Consider the following 18,349-nt stretch of genomic DNA (forward strand, 5'->3'; position numbering starts at 1 on the left):
TGAAAAAATTTTAGATCATTTGAATCATTGTTTACAGAAAACACATGAAAATTTGCTCCTACCTTTAAAAAAGGATTCCAGACATATTTTGCTTATTAGGGAGAAGGTTACTAAATTTTCTGATACTGAAAGTGACATCTGAGTGAAGACCTCATTAGGCAGTGAGTTGTGTGGCTCTTTGTGGAAGAGCATTTTGAGCAGAAGGAACAGCCAGTGCGAAATTCTGAAAGGATAGCTGGACTGTGTTTGAGGACAAGCCAAGAGGTCCGTGTGGCTAGAGAGGAATAAGCAGGGTGGTTGAAGTCAGAGAAATAAGAGGGTGGGGCCAGGTGCAGTGACTCACACCTGTAATCCCAGCACTTTGGGAAGCCAAGGCGGGTGGATCACGAGGTCAAGAGATTGAAACCATCCTGGCCAACATGGTGAAACCCTGTCTCTACTAAAAATACAAAAATTAGCTGGGCATGGTGGCACGCACCTGTAATCCCAGCTACTTGGGAAGCTGAGGCAGGAGAATTGCTTGAACCTGGGAGATAGACGTTGCAGTGAGTGGAGATCACGCCACTGCACTCCAGCCTGGTGACAGAGTGAGACTCTGTCTCAAAAAAAGAAAAAGAGAAGGAAAGCAAGAAAAGAAAACAAAGAAGAGGGTGGAGCAGGTCTTATAGGGCCTGGTTGGTCATCATGAGGACTTTGGACTTTACTAAATGACTTGCGAACTTGTTGGGCCTTGAGCTAAAGAGTGACGTGGCCCAATTTCTGTATTAAAAGGATAACCCTGACTAGTGTGTTCAGAATAGAGTAGGGTGAGCAGGGTAGAAAATGAAGGGAGACCGTGGTCAGGAGGCCACTGCAGTGTCCCAGGCTGATGGTGAGGGTATCTTGGACCAACCAAGACATCACCACCACGGGCGCGGAGCATGGTCAGCATCTGCTGTGTTTCGAATCCTGAACTGATAGAAATTGGCAATGTCTGACAGGAACAGATGAGCTGGAGATGGCTCCAAGTTTTCTCTCCTGAGCAACTGGAAGAAAATAGTTCTTTTAACTCAGATGGGGGAAGACGCAGGGGAAGGACGGGTTTGGGAAGAAATATGCAGCCTTCATGTTGGGACCCGTTAAGTATGAAATAGCTCTGAAGCATCCAATTGGAAATGTTGAGGTGGCAATGAGATCGAAGAGTCTGGCGTTAGTGAGCAGTCTGGGCTAGAAATATAAATGTGGGAGTTATCAGGCTATCATTGGTATCTAAAACTATGAGACTGGAAGAAAGCATTGAGGGGCTGGATAGTGAAAGAAATAGGAGTGATAGGGTAGAACTTGGAGGCACTCTCGTCCTAAGGCGTTACAGAGGTAACAGCAAAGAGGCTGAGAAGAAGCGGCCAAGAAAGCCAGGAAACCCAGCGGTCTGGAAGCCAGGTGAAGGCATGGGAGCAGGTTGAAATGATGGCTCAACAGGGGTTTGTTAGGCCAGTGGTCCTGAAAGTATTGTCCCAGACCAGCTGCAGCAGCAGCAGCCTCTGGAAACTTATTAGGGACGTGCAGCCTCTCAGACCCACTCCAGAGCTACTGGATCAGAAACGGAAGGTGAGGCTCTTCAGCAGATTCTGATGCAGTCAGGTTTTAAAACCACTGCCCTCCTCACAAAATTGCCTGCACAAAATCATAAATGGGAGAAAGGAGGAGGAGGAGGAAGAAGAGGAGGGGAGGAAGAAGAACTCTTTACAGGAAGAGAATATTGTTGGAGACCCACTTAGTGCCCAAAGCAAACAGGTTCCTCAGAATTAACTGCCTCCAACAACCCCCTCCCAGTTTAAAGCCTCCCACTAATCAATCTATCATGGCTCTTTGGAGAGAAGGAATGCCCCCATTTCACCGGACGGAGGGAATGCTGAGCACCAGGCATGCCAGACATTCCACCGGCTAAAAAAAGTGGGGGTGGTATTCCAGGGTTAGCTTTGCTGGACCGTAAATGCCGAAACTCCTTAGATATAAAGCTTATTCCACCCAACCGTTTCCAAATTTTCCTCCAGGCTGTCCTAGGAGAATTCCACCCTCCTTCATTCTGGGGAGAAGAAGTTAAAATTAGGGCCAGCCCTGCGGGACTGACATGCCAGATGCAGGGAAGCTGTCCCCAGAAATAAGCGAGTTCCCACCGCGGCTGGGCGGGGCGGGCGCCTCCGGTCCCAACCCAGCGGAGGGACTCCTGGAAGGCCTGCCCCTTCCAAGTGTCTGCAAGGGCTCTGGTCCCAAGCTTTAAAATCCTGAGCGAAGGCACTGCTGGCCGACCTCTCCTCTCCCAGCCAGTCGTGGCTGGCCTTTCAAAGTGTGCAGTTGTCTCCTCCCTGTCCAGCCCCACCGTCGCCCAGGACCAGCTGGGCCGCGGTCTGACCTGAGGCTGCTGCTCAGCGCCGGGGCGCTGGCGCTCTCCATTCGGGCACCTTCCAGCAAACCACTCAGCTCCGGGAGCCGCTCTGCAAAGTTGGGCAGCTCAGAGCACAAGCTTTACCTCTCGACTTCTCCCTTCCCGGGTCCCCGGCGCCCCCGCCTCCCACGATCCCTTTCACTAGGAGCAGCCTGTCCCAGGGGGCTGGCAACTTGCACCTCTTCCTAGTCATCCTCCCTGAAACGCGACCATGCTGTTAAGGGGCGTCCTCCTGGCGTTGCAAGGTAAGGCCGGGACCCCGGGACAACCCCGGAGACGCTCTGACTACTCGCCTCCGCTTCTGCTGCCCCCGGGGGCCCGGCTCATCGTGCTGGGCTGGGCCATCCGAGGGCGCCTCCCGATCCTCCGCAGCCGCTAACTCCCTCCGCTGGCCAAGCGTGGGGTGGGGGTGGGCGTGGGGTCGCTCAGCGGAGGGGCCCGGGGATGCTGGGGGACAGGTACTGCATCCCTCTCCCACCCCCTCCCGCTCGTCTTTCCCCCACTTTCACCAGGTAGTCCCCCTGGGGTCCCCCGAGTTGGTTCAAACGCTCCTGGGGGGAGATCGAACTGAAACTCGCTTTGTGCCCGCAGCCCTGCAGCTCGCCGGTGCCCTCGACCTGCCCGCTGGGTCCTGCGCCTTTGAAGAGAGCACTTGCAGCTTTGACTCCGTGTTGGCCTTTCTGCCGTGGATTTTAAATGAGGAAGGTAAGGGGGCTCAGTGGAGAGGGGCGCGAGGTGAACTTTCTTCCTTGATGGCTTGCTTTTTTCCCCACATTGGTACTGTTATCTTGGAGTTAATTCCCCGCGGCAAGAAAAGTGTGAGTCATGGATCCTCCTTCAGGCCCTCAGCTGTGCTGCAAGGGATGGCCGAAGCAGGCACGGGGCGGGCGGGAGGCAGCCCTTTGTTTACCTGGCCTATGGGCAGAAGCTTAAAATTTGCGTCTCACCCCAGCACTCCTTAATGGAAGGGAGAAACGGAGCACAGCTAATGATTGTTCCCCACCAGCTATGTGCCCTCTGCAGGCCAGCAACCTTTCTGGTCCTCAGGAGACATGTCTGTGAGTTGGGAAAAGTTGGATGGGACTAGCTCTCCTTCAGCTTTGCAGAAAAGGTTCCACAATTCTGTGATGGGACCTCAGTGCTAAGACATCAGGTCTGCCTTAATCCTGACAGCGTTTTTTGCTGCATGATTTCATCCTCACACTCGTGTTTATAATCCTGCCCTGGACAAAAGAAACCATGTACACTGCCAAATGCCTGGGGTCCCTGTCTCACTGGTGGGCATTGTCTTACTACTCTATACTGTTTGGGTCCCGGACAAAGTTGAAATGTGGGGTCTTCTGAAGTGTCTTCTTGCCTTCATATAGGTTTTTTTTTTTTTTTTTTTAAGTGTGGTTCTCAGTACCCAATAGCAGGCGGCACTGGGTATCCCTTCTCCTTTCCTTTCTCTCTCTCTCTCTTTTGTGACCACCAGTGAAACCTGCTGCCCACAGACTATTTGGATTGGAAAATAGCCTTCTTTAAAAAACATAGTACCCTAGATGAAACCAGCTCACCTCCTTCCCCACTCAATTGCCCTCAGGTCCCAGATCCTCCCACCTGGCTGCCTGGGGGAGGATGGAGTCCAGAACCCCTGGTTAGATGTATGAACTGTCACCACAGCTTACTCTGCTCCAGGCCTTTACTCAGGATTCTGCATACATTAGCTCCTCTGACCCTCACAGGTAGGTGATGTTGGACCCATTTTACAGAGGAAGGAATCTCAGCCATAGAATATTCAAATGGCTAGTCCACATCACAGTGTCACTGAGTGGCTAACTCTAAGTGTCTAGTTAGGAAGAAACAGGAAGGAACTGGTTCAGTAGTAATCTCCATCTTTATTGCCAAGTCTTGACTACTACAGTCTACTTAGGAGTGGCTGGGAAAAAGCAATTCCTGATTTATTATTCGAGGGATTCCTGTCTTGCTGATGGCTTTAGGAAAGTCTCTGTAATCTCACCACTCACCCTTTCCCTATACTGGCTGTATGGAAGCATTGTGGGAGATGGCCTTAGAAATGCCACGAGACTGGCTTTGGAGAACACTCTTCTCCAGCACGGGGCTTCTCAGACCTCAGCTGCATCAGAGTCACCTGGTGGGCTTGTAAGACACAGATTGCTGGGCCCCACTCCCCGAGTGTCTGATTCAGGGGGACTGAGAATTTCTAACAAGTTCCCGGTGATGCTGATGATGCTGGTCTCGGGACCACACTTTGAGAACTGCCGACTTCCACAGTACATGTACACACACACACAACCTGTGCTGTTGTTGACTCTGAGTAGGGCGAAGGAGCTACTTGCAGGACCCGAGAGTGAACAGCTCCTTAAGTCTTGTTCCCTAAGCACTTGGCTTGCCTCATCCTAGTGCTGGCCCTGAGAAAAGGAAATCAACATCATTCCTTAAGCCAGGAGCCTTAGTTAGTCTCTGAGCCCCTGCCTCTGGCCCTCTGTCAGGATGGGGGGCCCCCTCACAGCCTGCCTCTGGTCAGTGGGCATGCCACAGCATGCTTAACACAACTGCCTCCCAGACCCACAGGAAGTCTCTCTGCTGAGTTGGCACCTCTGCCCTAGCACGGCAGTTAAACCATCCCCCTTCAGGGAAAACAGGAAGACGCTTATAGAAAAAGGTGATTACAGTTTAATAGTATAATGAAGGCACTGTGGCTTTGCTTTCTGCATTCTTTCTAACAGCTACTGCTTTCCAGCTCAGGACTGGGACTACTGGGTTGGCTGGGGGAAGTTAATTTATTCTCCTCTGAGCACTCCAGGGTGGAGCAGGCAGGTTACGCTCCAGTTGTTTCAGCTTCAGTTTTTCAAAGGCCAGAACTTGGACGTAACGATGTACTCCAGGCTCCAGGGCAGTGAGGTAGGTGTGTGGCAGTTGCTACGGTTGCCTGCTAAGAAGACATCACTAAGAATTTCCCTTATAAGCCCATTTCTAGGTTGGTAAATTAAAGATAATAAAATTCTTCCAGGCTGAAATTTGGCAAGCTGTTCACAAACTTCTCTGCAAATGCACTTCTTGCTGCAGAAACCCTTTGAAACTGGTTCCATTCACCTTCATGTACTGGTTCCACCATAGAAAGTAGTGGGTTTCAGAGACTTTTGCCCAGATGAACTTTTTTTTTCTTTAAGTTATGGGATACATGCGCAGAACGTGCAGGTTTGTTACACCACTATATATGTGACATGGTGGTTTGCTCCACCTATCAACCCATCATCTAGGTTTTAACCCCACATGCTTTGGGCATTTGTCCTAATGCTCTCCCTCCCCTTATCCCCCACCCCCGACAGACCCTGGTGTGTGAAGTTCCCTTTGCGTGTCCATGTGTTCTCACTGTTCAACTCCCACTTATGAGTGAGAACATGAGGTATTTGGTTTTCTGTTCCTGTGTTAGTTTGCTGAGAATGATGGCTTCCAGCTTCATCCATGTCCCTGCAAAGGACGTAAACTCACTCTTTTGTGTTGCTGCATAGTATTCCATGGTGTATATGTGCTACATTTTCTTTATCCAGTCTATCATTGATGGGCATTTGGGTTGGTTCCAAATGTTTGCTGTTGTAAATAGTGCTGCAATAAACATATGTGCCGGATGCACTTCTTATATGTCCATGGTCAGTAGGTTAGTTTATAGTGGAGAGAACAATGCAAGAGGCCAGAGAAGGGAGGTTAGTTGGGACACAAATCTGCAAATTAGGATTTCATCACAGGAGAATCAAATCTGGAGGTAGTTGGAAAAGTCGCCTTGTCTCTAAATATCTCGTTTGCTGCCTGAAATAGTATCTGAGGTTCACGCCTTTGATTTGGAGTATTAAGTCCCTAGATATCCCTGATTACAGTTCCAGTGTCTCTATTTCATGGCCACTTTAAAATATGCTTTATCTCCACTGGGCACAGAATAGGTAAGTTTTGACCAGGCATTGTGTTGGCTTGGGTTATTTATTTCAATGGCAGGTTCCCCCAGGGAACGCCAGGTGCACTAGTACAGGGGATCGGGCACTGAAACCTGGTTTTGTCTACTTTCTCATTTTGCCAATGGTTGTCCTGTTTTCTTGATCTCCCTCTATTCTTTTTGTAGAATATTTTAATTTTCCCTAACTTGTCAAGGGAAGTGATATTATCAGACTCAAATTAGAACTCACTTCTAAATCTTAAGTTTGAACTGAATCCAACAAAGAAGTGATCTGGTTTTGTTTGTTTTTTGTTTTGTTTTTTTGAGAAGGAGTCTCACTCTGTTGCCCAGGCTGGAGTCCAATGGCGTGACCTCGGGTCACTGCAAACTTCACCTCTCAGGTTCAAGTGATTCTCTTGCCTCAGCCTCTCGAGTAGCTGGGGCATGCACCTGTAGTCCCACCTACTCAGGAGGCATGTGCCACCATCCCAGGCTAATTTTTTTATTTTTAGTAGAGATGGCGTTTCACCATGTTGGCCAGGCTGGTCTTGAATTCCTGACCGCAGGTGATCCACCCGCCTCGGCCTCCCAAAGTACTGGGATTACAGGTGTGAGCCACTGTGCCCAGCTAGGGATCCATTTTATCCTGTGAAAATCTTTCTCCATTCAGTTATCCTGTAAAAAAAAATCATCTTTATTCACAGCTCAGAGGATCTGGGAACCCCTTTGAGCAGTGGTCCTCAGCTGAAATCCAGGCTGCTTATTCCATTTTCCTGATGCCAGCTGCGGGGGCAGAGGCCCTTTGCCCTGAGGATTCTTGGAGACCATGCAGTTGGCCTCGCATCCAAACAGGCACAATTCAGAAGAATCATTGAGTGGATTTTGGCTTCATTCTCATTTTTGGACATCGTGGCTTAGCACCTTTAACTGAACTCTGTGAGGAAGCCTCTCAAGGAGCTGAGGCAGGGGGAAGCCAAGTCTAGGTGTTACCCCTTAATTAGGAGTTTGGAACACTCAGCTACCTGGAAGAAGAAAGTAGCTGCAGAGATGTCTCAGGTGAAGAGGAGGTAAAAAGAGAAAATGAAAGTATTTGTTATAGAGAAGACCTACATTGTTTTTCCACAGTAGGAGTCAGGGCTTGAGAAATCGCCTAATACAGAAAAAGGCTGGATGGCTTTTGTATCCAGGAGTGAGTGATAGCATCTGAGGCAGGCAAGTGGGCTACAGGGTTGGGCATCACAAAGAGGTGGGGTGGGGGCACGGTAGAATGTCCCGAAATCACGTGTAAATACATGTGTGTTTCTCTCTCTGATACCTTCTTCCTTCACCCAAACTTGTCCCTTCTCTTTTAAGGACACTCTTGGCTCCTTGGCCATCTGCGTTTCAGTTCTGCACTCAGTCATGTGCCAGTTATTATTAACAGTGATGAATCCTGCCTGATATTTCTTGGGGCTGGAGCCACAAATCTGGCAAGGATCCCAAGTTCCTGGGAGAGGACAGCCAGTCTTCTCCTTCCTGCAGACTACAGCTCCTTTCCTGACTTCGGAGGGCTGATTCAGCATCCCACCCTGACATCACAAAGTTCAGAAGGCCAGGGACGAGTTATGCTCATCTGCGTGGGGCTACTTGGTCCTGCGTTATGTCTGCAGGTTGTTCTTAGAGCTCTCTAAGCAGAAGTACAATCCTCACATTGTATGGGGGCTGGAAATCGGCACGAATCAGGGCTGTTCCTTGACACCCTCTGGGAGAGATGGTCGACTCCAGAAATGTGACCTAGTTACCCTGGCAGTATCACATGCCATTTCCTGCTGCTGCCCTGGCTGTGACCGCTGTCAGGTTGAGCATGGCTGTGTTGTGCTGTGTCTGAGGGCAGCCTTGCTTCTGCCTTGCTTCCTGGGAACCCAGATCCTAGAGCTGGGCCTTGGAGGTCGTCCAGTGCAGCCTCCTCATACACGGACCAAGTCAGGCAGCCCTTGGACAGGGCCTCAGCTCCTTGGCTCTCCGCCAGTTCTTTTTCCTCCAGCATTGGAGGAAAAATCCCTGTCTCCACTTTGGGTTCTAAACTCTGAAACTTTGTTGTGTTGGAAACTCTTCATCAGAGAGCTAATTATATTTCAGACATGTGGAAGAACTCAGATTCCAAAGATGCAGTGTTTGGAGCCTACCAAAGCCACAAACACTACATTTTATGCCATACCATGTAACATGTATTCACTCTTTCAGATGTATAGGGATCCCACCTGTCTGCGATCTTCAGCCTGTAGAAAGGGGCCTGGCACATACCAGGTGCTCCATAGATATTTGTTGAATGAAAGAACCTGTTAAATGAATGTATTAGATCACGAACATATCCTTAAGCATTTTCCTATGTGCTCCTGGTTCATTCTGCTCCTTTAAAGGTAGTTCCTTATGAAGAATGGCTTAAGCCTCGTGGTTAATATAAGCTCTGAAGCTGGGTAACTTGGATTAGAATCCAGGCTCTGCCCTTTCAAGCTGTGTGGTCTTGGGAAAGTTATTTATCCTCTCTATGTCTCAGTTTCCTTGGGTATAAAATTGAGACAGTAAAAGTACCTATCACATGACATTGTTGTGAAGACTATATACATTAATACATTTAACACAGAGTGAGCACTTTATACATGTAACCTGATGTTATTCTTACTCTTACTTGATATGTCTTTTATCAACATCATAAACTTTATAAAGAAACATTAGTTTTTCTAATTCAGACAGTTTTCCAAAAGAGCTTTTGGGGAGCTAAGGAGAGTGTAGTTTTCTTTTGCTTATAGTTATGCCATCTACTCTTCATTCCAACCAGAGAAAGAACCTTATTTTTCATATCATTTGGCTCTAGTTTAAGCACTGGAGCCTCATCTCACTTTTGTGTGGCTGAACAAGGTGTGGATATAAAGTAATAACACTGAGTTTCACACTTAGTATATAGTCTCTCCCAGCAGATGACACGTTTTTCTCTATAAATTGTGGGTTGTTGCCAAGAATGCTTTGCTTCCTGCTTCATTATTCTCCCATCCCAGCCTGCTAGTGCCTCAGCATCAAACAGCTCCATTAGTGATGGCGCTGGTGCCTTCTGTGATCTCTCTCTCCTAGGTTCTTGGACAAGATCCTAACCCTTGGCCTTCCTGTCAATCAGTCTGGGTTCTTGAGTTCCCTTGCCTGACCCCTCCACTTGAGATTTAACTCACCTGGGGTGGTAATATCTGCCTGCTAATCCCTGCCTCTACTGGCTTCTGCGGATGTAAGCTGTGTTTGGGCAGTCTCCTCCTTATGAAGACCAACACCCCATCTGGTTTTCTCCCTACTCAAATTAGAGTTGCTGAATGGGAAGTGGCTACCCAAATCCTGGCCTGATCCCTAATAAGACACCTGGGAATTTTTAGGATGTTTCCCTTCCCATAATCGCAGAAGTCAGCTAATATGTGGGGAGGAAAAAAATAATTTTTGTCAGAGGACTTTATGCTTTTGTTGCCATCTTCAAATCTTTTAGCCTATAATTACCATGTTTTGGTAACTTGTATCTTGGAGTGTAATATTCATTTAAAAATTTTGGTTCTTAAAATAACAGAACCTCTTTGGTAGATCACCCCAGCATCAGTCTTACTTCTGTCTCTTATCAAACAATATTAGGTTTTGAAGAAGTTGAGTGAAATCCATTTATGTTAGTAGAGGTGATGGGTATCCCAATAAGTGGAGCTAGAAGGTAGTTAAACTTGTCTTGGACGTCCTTGTTGGTCAACCCTGATTTTCATGTCTAACAACTATCCCAGCACTCTCCTTCAATTTTTCTTATGTTTTTCTTAACTAACTAAATCATATAAATGTAGTTATGCATTCAGGTCTAGGTTCTTGGAGTGTTTGATTACATATCCATCTATTTAATGTATATTTACCTATCTAGATAGATAGATATAGTTTCACCTATGCAATGGTTCTCAGCCCTGGCTGGAAATTAAAACAGGTAAAAAAAAATATTTTAAAGCTATATCCAGGTCTTACTCCAAGAGATTCTGATTTCTTTGTCCATAAATGGGACCAGACTTGGCATTGTTAAAAACAACACACACTGACAGACTCCCCAGGTGATTCTGATGTGTGTACATGGTTGAGAAATGTGTATTGGAATGGCTTTCAACTCCCCAGCTTCTCCAGATGTAAGAAAGAAGAAATGCTCTCATCTTAAGAATCTTTTGATGATTAGCAATTACCCACAGGCTAATGTGCAAAATGCCTTGTTTGGCATTCAGGGCCCTTCACAGTTTGCTCCAAATTATGTTTCTCCTCTTCCCTCCCATTAATCTCTAATGTGCTGTTCATTCAACACGCCCTTTACTCACTTGCTTCTTGTTCTATTTGCAAAGTTCTCTTTAACTGTATAATGCTGCTTTTCTATTCTCCCATCTCATGCTCATCTATTTAGGTCCCACCTATGCTTTAAGGTCCAGCTGTTTCTTAAAACATGCCATAACTTTTCCGGGTGGAAACCCTCCCTTCCCATGGCTCTCTTCACTTTCCACTGTGTAAGTCTTCTTATTGGCATCTCCTGATAAGAGTCTCCACCCTGTCACCTCATCAGACTGTTATGTCTCTGAGAACAGGAATTACATCCTCCTTACAATGCCTGACAATGTGTGGCATCAACAAACACTTTGAATTTAACCAATCTCTAAAGTCATTGTTGAGATTGATAGAAAAAAAATTAAAACGCTTAACATTTTTTTCCTGTAGTAAAAGAGGTTGTGTTTAATAATCCTTCCTACCATGAGACTTCAAAGAGTTTGAAGGCTTGTGTTGTAAATTCCAAATATAACAGCAAAGCAGTATTACAGCTTGTCTCACCAGTACATGGCCTGTTTCATCCCTAACTTGCCAATGGACAAAAAGCTATTGGATTATTTACCCATCAGAGCTGCCTAAGTCCCTTGACTCTCTGCCATCACAAACAATCACAATGCAACCTTGAGAGTGGTGCTGCTGGGTCTGGAAAGTATTTTTTGGCAAAGGATGACCAGACTTTGAACTAGCAATGGAGAGTGGGTGTTTCTGAGGCACTCGGTTATGAGATGTCCATAGTACCCACCTTGATGTTTAAAAGCACATAAGGATATTTGTCTGCTCTGGGAAGAAGTTCTCATATATGGTTATGACAAATGGAGAAAGCAGATGATCAGGTTTGCAAGTCAGTGAGATCTTCCAGAATATTTGCTTTCTCTACTTTGTGAGAAATTTGCATGTGTTTTATGGGATTCTGAGGCTAAGAATAAGATAATAAAACAAGTGGCATCATTACCATAATTTCACTGCATCATGAATAAATAATATGTTTTACAGAAAAAGCTACTGCAGACTATTCACACTGTGAACAAGCATCTAAGTGTCTACTATCCATCAGGTTCTATGTTAGTAGTTGGAGGACATAGTACATGAGTACATGGTCCATAGGGTTCACAGTCATGGTCCCTGCCCTTGGTGGTGGCCCTAGGCCAATAGAGGAAACAAAAACCCATAATTGTGGTAGAAAGTAAAAGGAATTGTGTGCTAGTCAAGGCTTTTCATTTGATCAAGGAGTGAAGGAGGTATTGGAAGGTTATCAGTTAGCTCTCACAATCAACAGGAAGAATAGAGAGCAACATTTGGGCAAGAGTAATACAGAGATGCAAGGTGTAGGCAAGGTACTTCTGGAAGAGGCATTTGTGTGACTTTATCACTGGACATTTGTTACTTCACTGCTGGACCTGCCTGTTCATTCAGTAGCTGTGAGGAGGCTCCCTCAATTTGAGGCAGACAGAATTGCCAATGGGGAGGCTAATTAGGAGGCTACCCATAGATCTAAGGAAGAGATTACGAGGGCCTGAATTAGGGCAGAGGTGTTAGGCATGAAAGGCAAGGGGTAAATAAAGCAACTTAAAGGGGATTAAGTTGGTAGGGCTTGAGTACTGATAATGATGGATAGGAGTAATGAGTCAGAGGAAGAGTGACTCTGAAATTTCTAGTTTGGGCAGCTGTTTGGTTGATGGTGCCAACAGTTGGGAGAGTTTCAAGAGGAACTTCATGCTTAGGATAGAAAAAGATATGATCAGTTCTGAGCTGCCTGGGACACATCCAAGTGGAGATTTCGAGCAGGGCATTCATGTAAGAATCTAAAGGTCAGGTATAGTCTGGGCAGGACTATGGTAACCTTCAGCAGAAAGGCAGTGGTTAAAATTATGAGCAGAGACGATATCATCCAAGGAGAATGAATAAAGTAATAACAGCAGGAGACTAAGAAAGATGCCTTGAGCTCACATTTAAGGATTAGGTGTAGGAAGGAGATGGGGACATGAAAGAAACAGAAGGAACTGGGTATGTATGAGGAGAATTAGGAAAGTGAAAGATTGTAGAAGCAAAGGAGTTAGGAATTTCAAAAGGAGGATGTGATCAGTGGCGCCCCATGCAGTAGGGTGGAAGAACAAATGGGAAATGTCAATAGTTGGTAGAGACTTCTCAGCAAAAAAAGTTTAGATGTGAGAAGAAAGGGCTTCAACCGTACCTACAAAGAAACTTTGAGATGAAAGTTTTTATTTTTGTTTTGTTTTGTTTTGTTTTGTTTTAGGAAGGGGAGACTTGAGCTTGTTTCTATAGTGAGGGGAAGGGACCAGCAAAGAAAGAAGATTGAAAAGAGGGGGGCTTCTTTGCTAGCTCTGGATTAGATCCAAGTTCCACTTTGATGGTTCAGAAACCCTAAGAGCCTAGGAATTCCTTTGTCCCATGTAATTCCAAGTACCCTCCACTGAGTGGCTCGTGGGCACTGGAGTGTCAGCTTCAAATGTGTGAAATTTTATTTCTACTGTAAATACAAGGGAAGTAGGAGTTTGGGCTGAATCTGTGGTAATTATGATGTGCCCTGGAATTTACTCATTAAAAAACAAAACCAAGGCCAGGCATAGTAGCTCATCCCTGTAATCCTAGTACTTTGGGAGGATGAGGTGGAGGACTGTCACTCTAAGGTCAGGAGTTCAAGACCACTCCTGGAGACTTAGCGAGACCCTGTCTCTTTAAAAAAACAAAACAACACAAAAAAAAGTCTTTTATAAGCTGCAGGAGAATGTTTTAGTTCTATGCAAATATTACTGTATAATATGTTCTATTTCAAAGTAGTTCCCAGTGAGACGTGCTCAGTGAAACTTAATGAGATAGTCATGCAATAGCTTCCTATGCAGCCCGGGTCTGTGATCTATAGGGAGCATTTAATAGTGCCTGCCAAGCAGATTTACTTTCATCATCTTTAACTTTCACAACAATCTTGAAGGTGGTTATTATCAGTATTTTACAGATGAGAAAGTGTGAGACACAGACAGATTAGGATAATGTGCCCAAAGCAACTCAGTTGGAGGTGGGAGAGTGGGGATATCAAGCCAAACTCACCTGGCTTGAACTTCATGTGGTCCTAATTCACTTGGAGTTGGATGATGCCTTTGTTCTTCCAGAGGTCAACACCAAGAAAGTCAGACTTGCAACCCATATGCTTCTCTACAGAAGATGGGGAACCTCTGCCCCCATCATCAATGTTGATGATGTCCCAACATTACAACTCCTTCCCTGAGTTCTAGGCCCCAGCTACAACTAGTGCATCTCCCGGGCAGTGGTGAGCCTTTGTAAGACATCAAGTAGAGACAGGGAAATGTGGTTTTTACTAATTTCTTTTCCATAACAGATTAGAGTTTGCTCTTGGAACCATTTGAAGGATTCTCCTCTCAGTCCTCAGCATAATCTTGGAAGAGAACTTCAGGGAAATTTTATAGCTTGACCTAAAATACTTTGGCAGTCTTAAGGAGTATTCCTAAACTTTAAGTTCATCTATTCCTACTGTGAAAGAATTGAAAGAGTACACAAATAAATGTGCTTTTGCAAGCTGGTTGCCCTTCTAGACAAGAATTTTGGTACTTCTTCATTCTATTACTCTTAACAGAATGGCAATGTTTCTATACAGTCCTGTGATATATAACTTTGCTAGACACTTAGAGAAATTTCCATTCCTTATTTGAAAAACTTTTGCCTCACTGCCAAGGAGAGCTGAAGTGTTATTTGGGGCTATGCTTATAAAGAGGATGACTTTAATATGCTTTTGCTTCGGTGAGGAGCTGACTCCTTCATTTACCAATATTTTATAACCAAAACAATCTAATCCAAAACTATAACTCAGCAAGTTTTCTAAATGTCTACAGATTTCTTCTATTTCTGTGACTTTATTAAAAGTGAATAATAGGGTAGACTGTTGGAGAATTTTCTTTTGAAGTATGTTTTGATCCTATATTAGCTAACTTTAAAGTACAAGCTCTATGGAAAGAAACTCTGGTTTTCCATTACAAATCCTGAAAATTGGCAACAGCCATCTGAAATCCCACTGTTGTTTCTAAAAATCTTTTTTCTTTTTCATAAATTCTGATGAGGAAAATGTGAGTTAAACTTTAGTATCTTTGTTGTCAACTTATGTTGTCAATATAAAATAGTTAAACTACTTGTACATAGTTCTATACTGAATATTGCATAATACAGGATAAGTGATATTGGGGATAACACATCTGAAGATGCATTGTATTGGCACAAGGTGTGATTCATTTTCTCTTGGGCTTGTGGACTAGGACTTAGAGTACTTGCTTTACAGCAGGGAGTCCCAACCCCCAACCCCCAACCCCCAGGCCACAGATCAGTTCCAGATACCAGGAGCCCAGCCACACAGCAGGAGGTGAGCAGTGGGCAAGCAAGTGAGGCTTCATCTGTATTTGCTGCCACTCCCCATCACTCACATTACCTCCTGAGCTCCACCTCCTACCAGATCAGCAGCAGCATTAGATTCTCATAGGAATGGAAACCCTAAGTAAATTGCGCAGGTAAGGGATCTAGGTTGCTGCTCCTTATGAGAATCAGAATCTAATGCCTGGTAATCTGTCACCTTCTCCCATCACCCCTAGATGCAACTTCCTTTTCTTTTTATTTTATTTTATTTTACTTTTTTGAGAAGGAGTCTCACTCTGTCGCCCAGGCTGGAGTGCAGTGGCGCGACCTGGGCTCACTGCAAGCTCTGCCTCCCAGGTTCAGGACATTCTCATGCCTCAGCCCCCTGAGTAGCTGGGACTACAGGCACTTGCTACCACGCCCGGCTAATTTTTTTTTTTTTTTTTTTTTTTGTATTTTTAGTAGAGACAGGGTTTCACCATGTTAGCCAGGATGGTCTTGATCTCCTGACCTCGTGGTCCGCCTGCCTCGGCCTCCCAAAGTGCTGGGATTACAGGCATGAGCCACTGTGCCCGGCCCTAGATGCAACTTTCTAGTTGCAGGAAAACAAGCTCAGGGAACCCACTGATTCCACGTTATGGTGAATTATATAATCATTACATTATATATTACAATGAATAATAATAGAAATAAAGTGCACAATAAATGTAATGTGCTTGAATCATTCTGAAAGCATCCTCCCACCCCCTGGTTTGTGGGAAAATTGTCTTCCACAAACCAGTCCCTGGTGCCAAGAAGTTTGGGGACTGTTGCTTTAAAGAGTATTGAATTCAAAAGAAAATTCTGCTGTCAGAAATCAATCCCAGGTTTTTACACCATCCCCTATTAAAGAACATATCAATAATTACCAACGATGTCTTAGTTTCTGTCATGATCAAGTTTGATCCAAGTGGCCCTCTTGCCTATCAAGTATGCTATTACGCAGCTTTTGAGAGAGGATGAGGGTGACCTATGTGTGTAACAGCTGAAAGCAGACAGCCCAGTTGCCTTAGAATATTCCTCAAGCCTCTTGTCTCTCCACAAACTCAGCTACTCACAATAAAAACTGCTAGAAGACGAAAAGGGTGCAAAATTGTTTATATTTTTAATTAACCCCTTTAATTTGTCAAGATGGTTATTAGGAAGTCATTTGTACTTTTGGAAGCATATTCCTGTCATAAAATAAGTTTGGACACATTTATGAGCGATCTCTTGCTGAGCACAATATTAGCCTAGTAGTCTAAGAATTCTTAGAAAATTAATTGGTCTTGGAAACATAGATAATATTTGCCATTATTTCCATCCTAATGTGCAGTGTATCACAGTCATGCACAAAAGGCACAGGGTTTTAGACTCAAGTGATTTAAAGACTTTTCCCTAGAGACATTGACAAAGGAAAAAGCCTGGAGAGAGACCATCTGAGATTTCGTTTCATTCTCCTTTAAGTTTCCATCACAAACCACCAGGTGTGCTGCAGAAGGACTTGCCATCCAGTACCCTCAGCTGGGAGCTAAGGATGATGCCTGGGATGTTTTATTTAAATATTTGAAAGTGGATACCTTGATAATCATTTAAAAATTTTATCCTCAGATTTCATTTCAGAGTTGCTGAAAATAAGCTCAAAGACCAAAGAATTTCTTTGTAAATGCAAGCATTTATAGGGCACTGCGTAGGCATGTTGGCATTGAACTTGAAGATTCAATAGGAATATGAATAATGACAATTATTTTATTGAACAATTATTGAGCAATTATCACCAAACACTGTGCTAAGTGCATGATATGCATCATCTCATTTAATTCTTATAATCCCCCAATGAAGAAGATGCTCTTCACAGATGAAGAAATTGGGATTTAGAATTTTTTTAACATTCCCAAAGTCATAGAGCAAGTTATTGGTGGAGCCTGGAATTTAACCTAGGTTTATGTCTGAAGACTGAGAACATAACCATTCTGCTTTGTCGCCTCTCTGTTTACATCCTGTCTTGACATGGGGTCTCAAAGCGTCCTTGTGATAGAAATAATAATAGTTATAAAAGTAGATATGGAGTGATTTCTTTTGGGTATATATTATTCTCAGTGTTTTATATTATTAATTAGTGTAATGAATAATATATCACCTCCCAAGGGCCTGGTGAGGGTGGGTCCTATTTTTATACCCATTTTATGGTTGAGACAGGTGAGACAGACTGAAGCCTGCAGGTCTTCAAGATCCTAGGCAGCATGGCTATATTTTGTAACAGATACCCTGGCTCCTGCCTGCTTTCTGTGAGGGATACAGCAATTTCAACATTCATTTCTTTTCTGCTGCACTTTGAGGCAAGAAACTTTTCTACTTGAGTTCTGATGTGAGTGACTAACAGAAGCATGTAAAAACATTAGTTCTCCTAGATTCTCCCATACACAGGGAGAATTGAATTTGTATTTGAGGAAATGAATTCTAACTTGGGAAAATTTGAAATCCATCATTTTCTTTAGAAATGGCACAGGGCCCTGGAACAACAAGAATTTTCTGCTTGGTTCCAAGTTCCAAATGAGATTAACTTGAGAACTCCTATGAGAGCCTCACACTCAGAGGATCCCCACGACTGCCCTACATTCTCTGGACAAATTCCAGTAGAACTATGTTTCTTGATCATCTTGATGGGCTTGTTTTGAAAATGAGTGAAGTATCCTTATACAAAGAAAAATGAAAATGTAATATTTGCCTGCTTGGGTTATGCAAAAAGTCGTATGAACTCAAACAGATAGGGATGTGAAGCGGGAAACACCACAGAAGCCTGAGAACAGGGAAAATCCTTCAACCGTGGGATAAAGGCAGAGAGGTGAGATCAGTCTTCTGTCTTTCCATCCTGTAGTGGGCAACGTCTTTTGACCCCTGGCACACGAGCATGTGTCTCTCATTTAATTCTTACAACCCAGTGAGGAAGGTACTCTTTACAGATGAAGAAACTAGGGTTTAGAGAGTTTGTTTTAACATTTCCAAAGTTCATTCTATGGGACGTGAACATGTGCATTAGGAAGCCGTAGGAGAATAAGGGCCTATGTTCTATTATCCTTCTTGTTAAGCTCATCTTTCATGACCCCCTCCCCTCTTTCCTCCTCCTGCTGGCTCTTGGTTCTTTATGACTTGCTTTCCCAAGCCTAGAACAAGTTATTTCCTCATTCATTCAGGTAACCTAGTGCCATTATCACAAAACCAACACCATGTTCCACAGTTCGAAG

The 18,349-nt window shown here is 44.6% G+C and overlaps 1 protein-coding gene across 2 annotated transcripts in view; it reads left to right on the forward strand.

Moving 5' to 3' along the window:
* The first annotated feature begins 2,019 nt into the window (after positions 1–2,019).
* MAMDC2 (MAM domain containing 2) overlaps positions 2,020–18,349 on the forward strand; it is a 171,412-nt gene continuing 155,082 nt past the window's right edge. Inside the window, exons 1-2 of one of the 2 annotated variants that reach the window (XR_001440120.3) lie at positions 2,020–2,670; positions 3,017–3,130. Coding sequence is in view for 1 of the 2 variants with exons in the window: in NM_001265965.2 (NP_001252894.1) it covers positions 2,637–2,670; positions 3,017–3,130 (148 nt within the window). In the remaining variant the exon portion in view is untranslated. 2 annotated transcript variants of the gene reach the window in all.

Source organism: Macaca mulatta, chromosome 15, assembly GCF_049350105.2.
Source record: "Macaca mulatta isolate MMU2019108-1 chromosome 15, T2T-MMU8v2.0, whole genome shotgun sequence".
Taxonomy (NCBI): Eukaryota; Metazoa; Chordata; class Mammalia; order Primates; family Cercopithecidae; genus Macaca; species Macaca mulatta.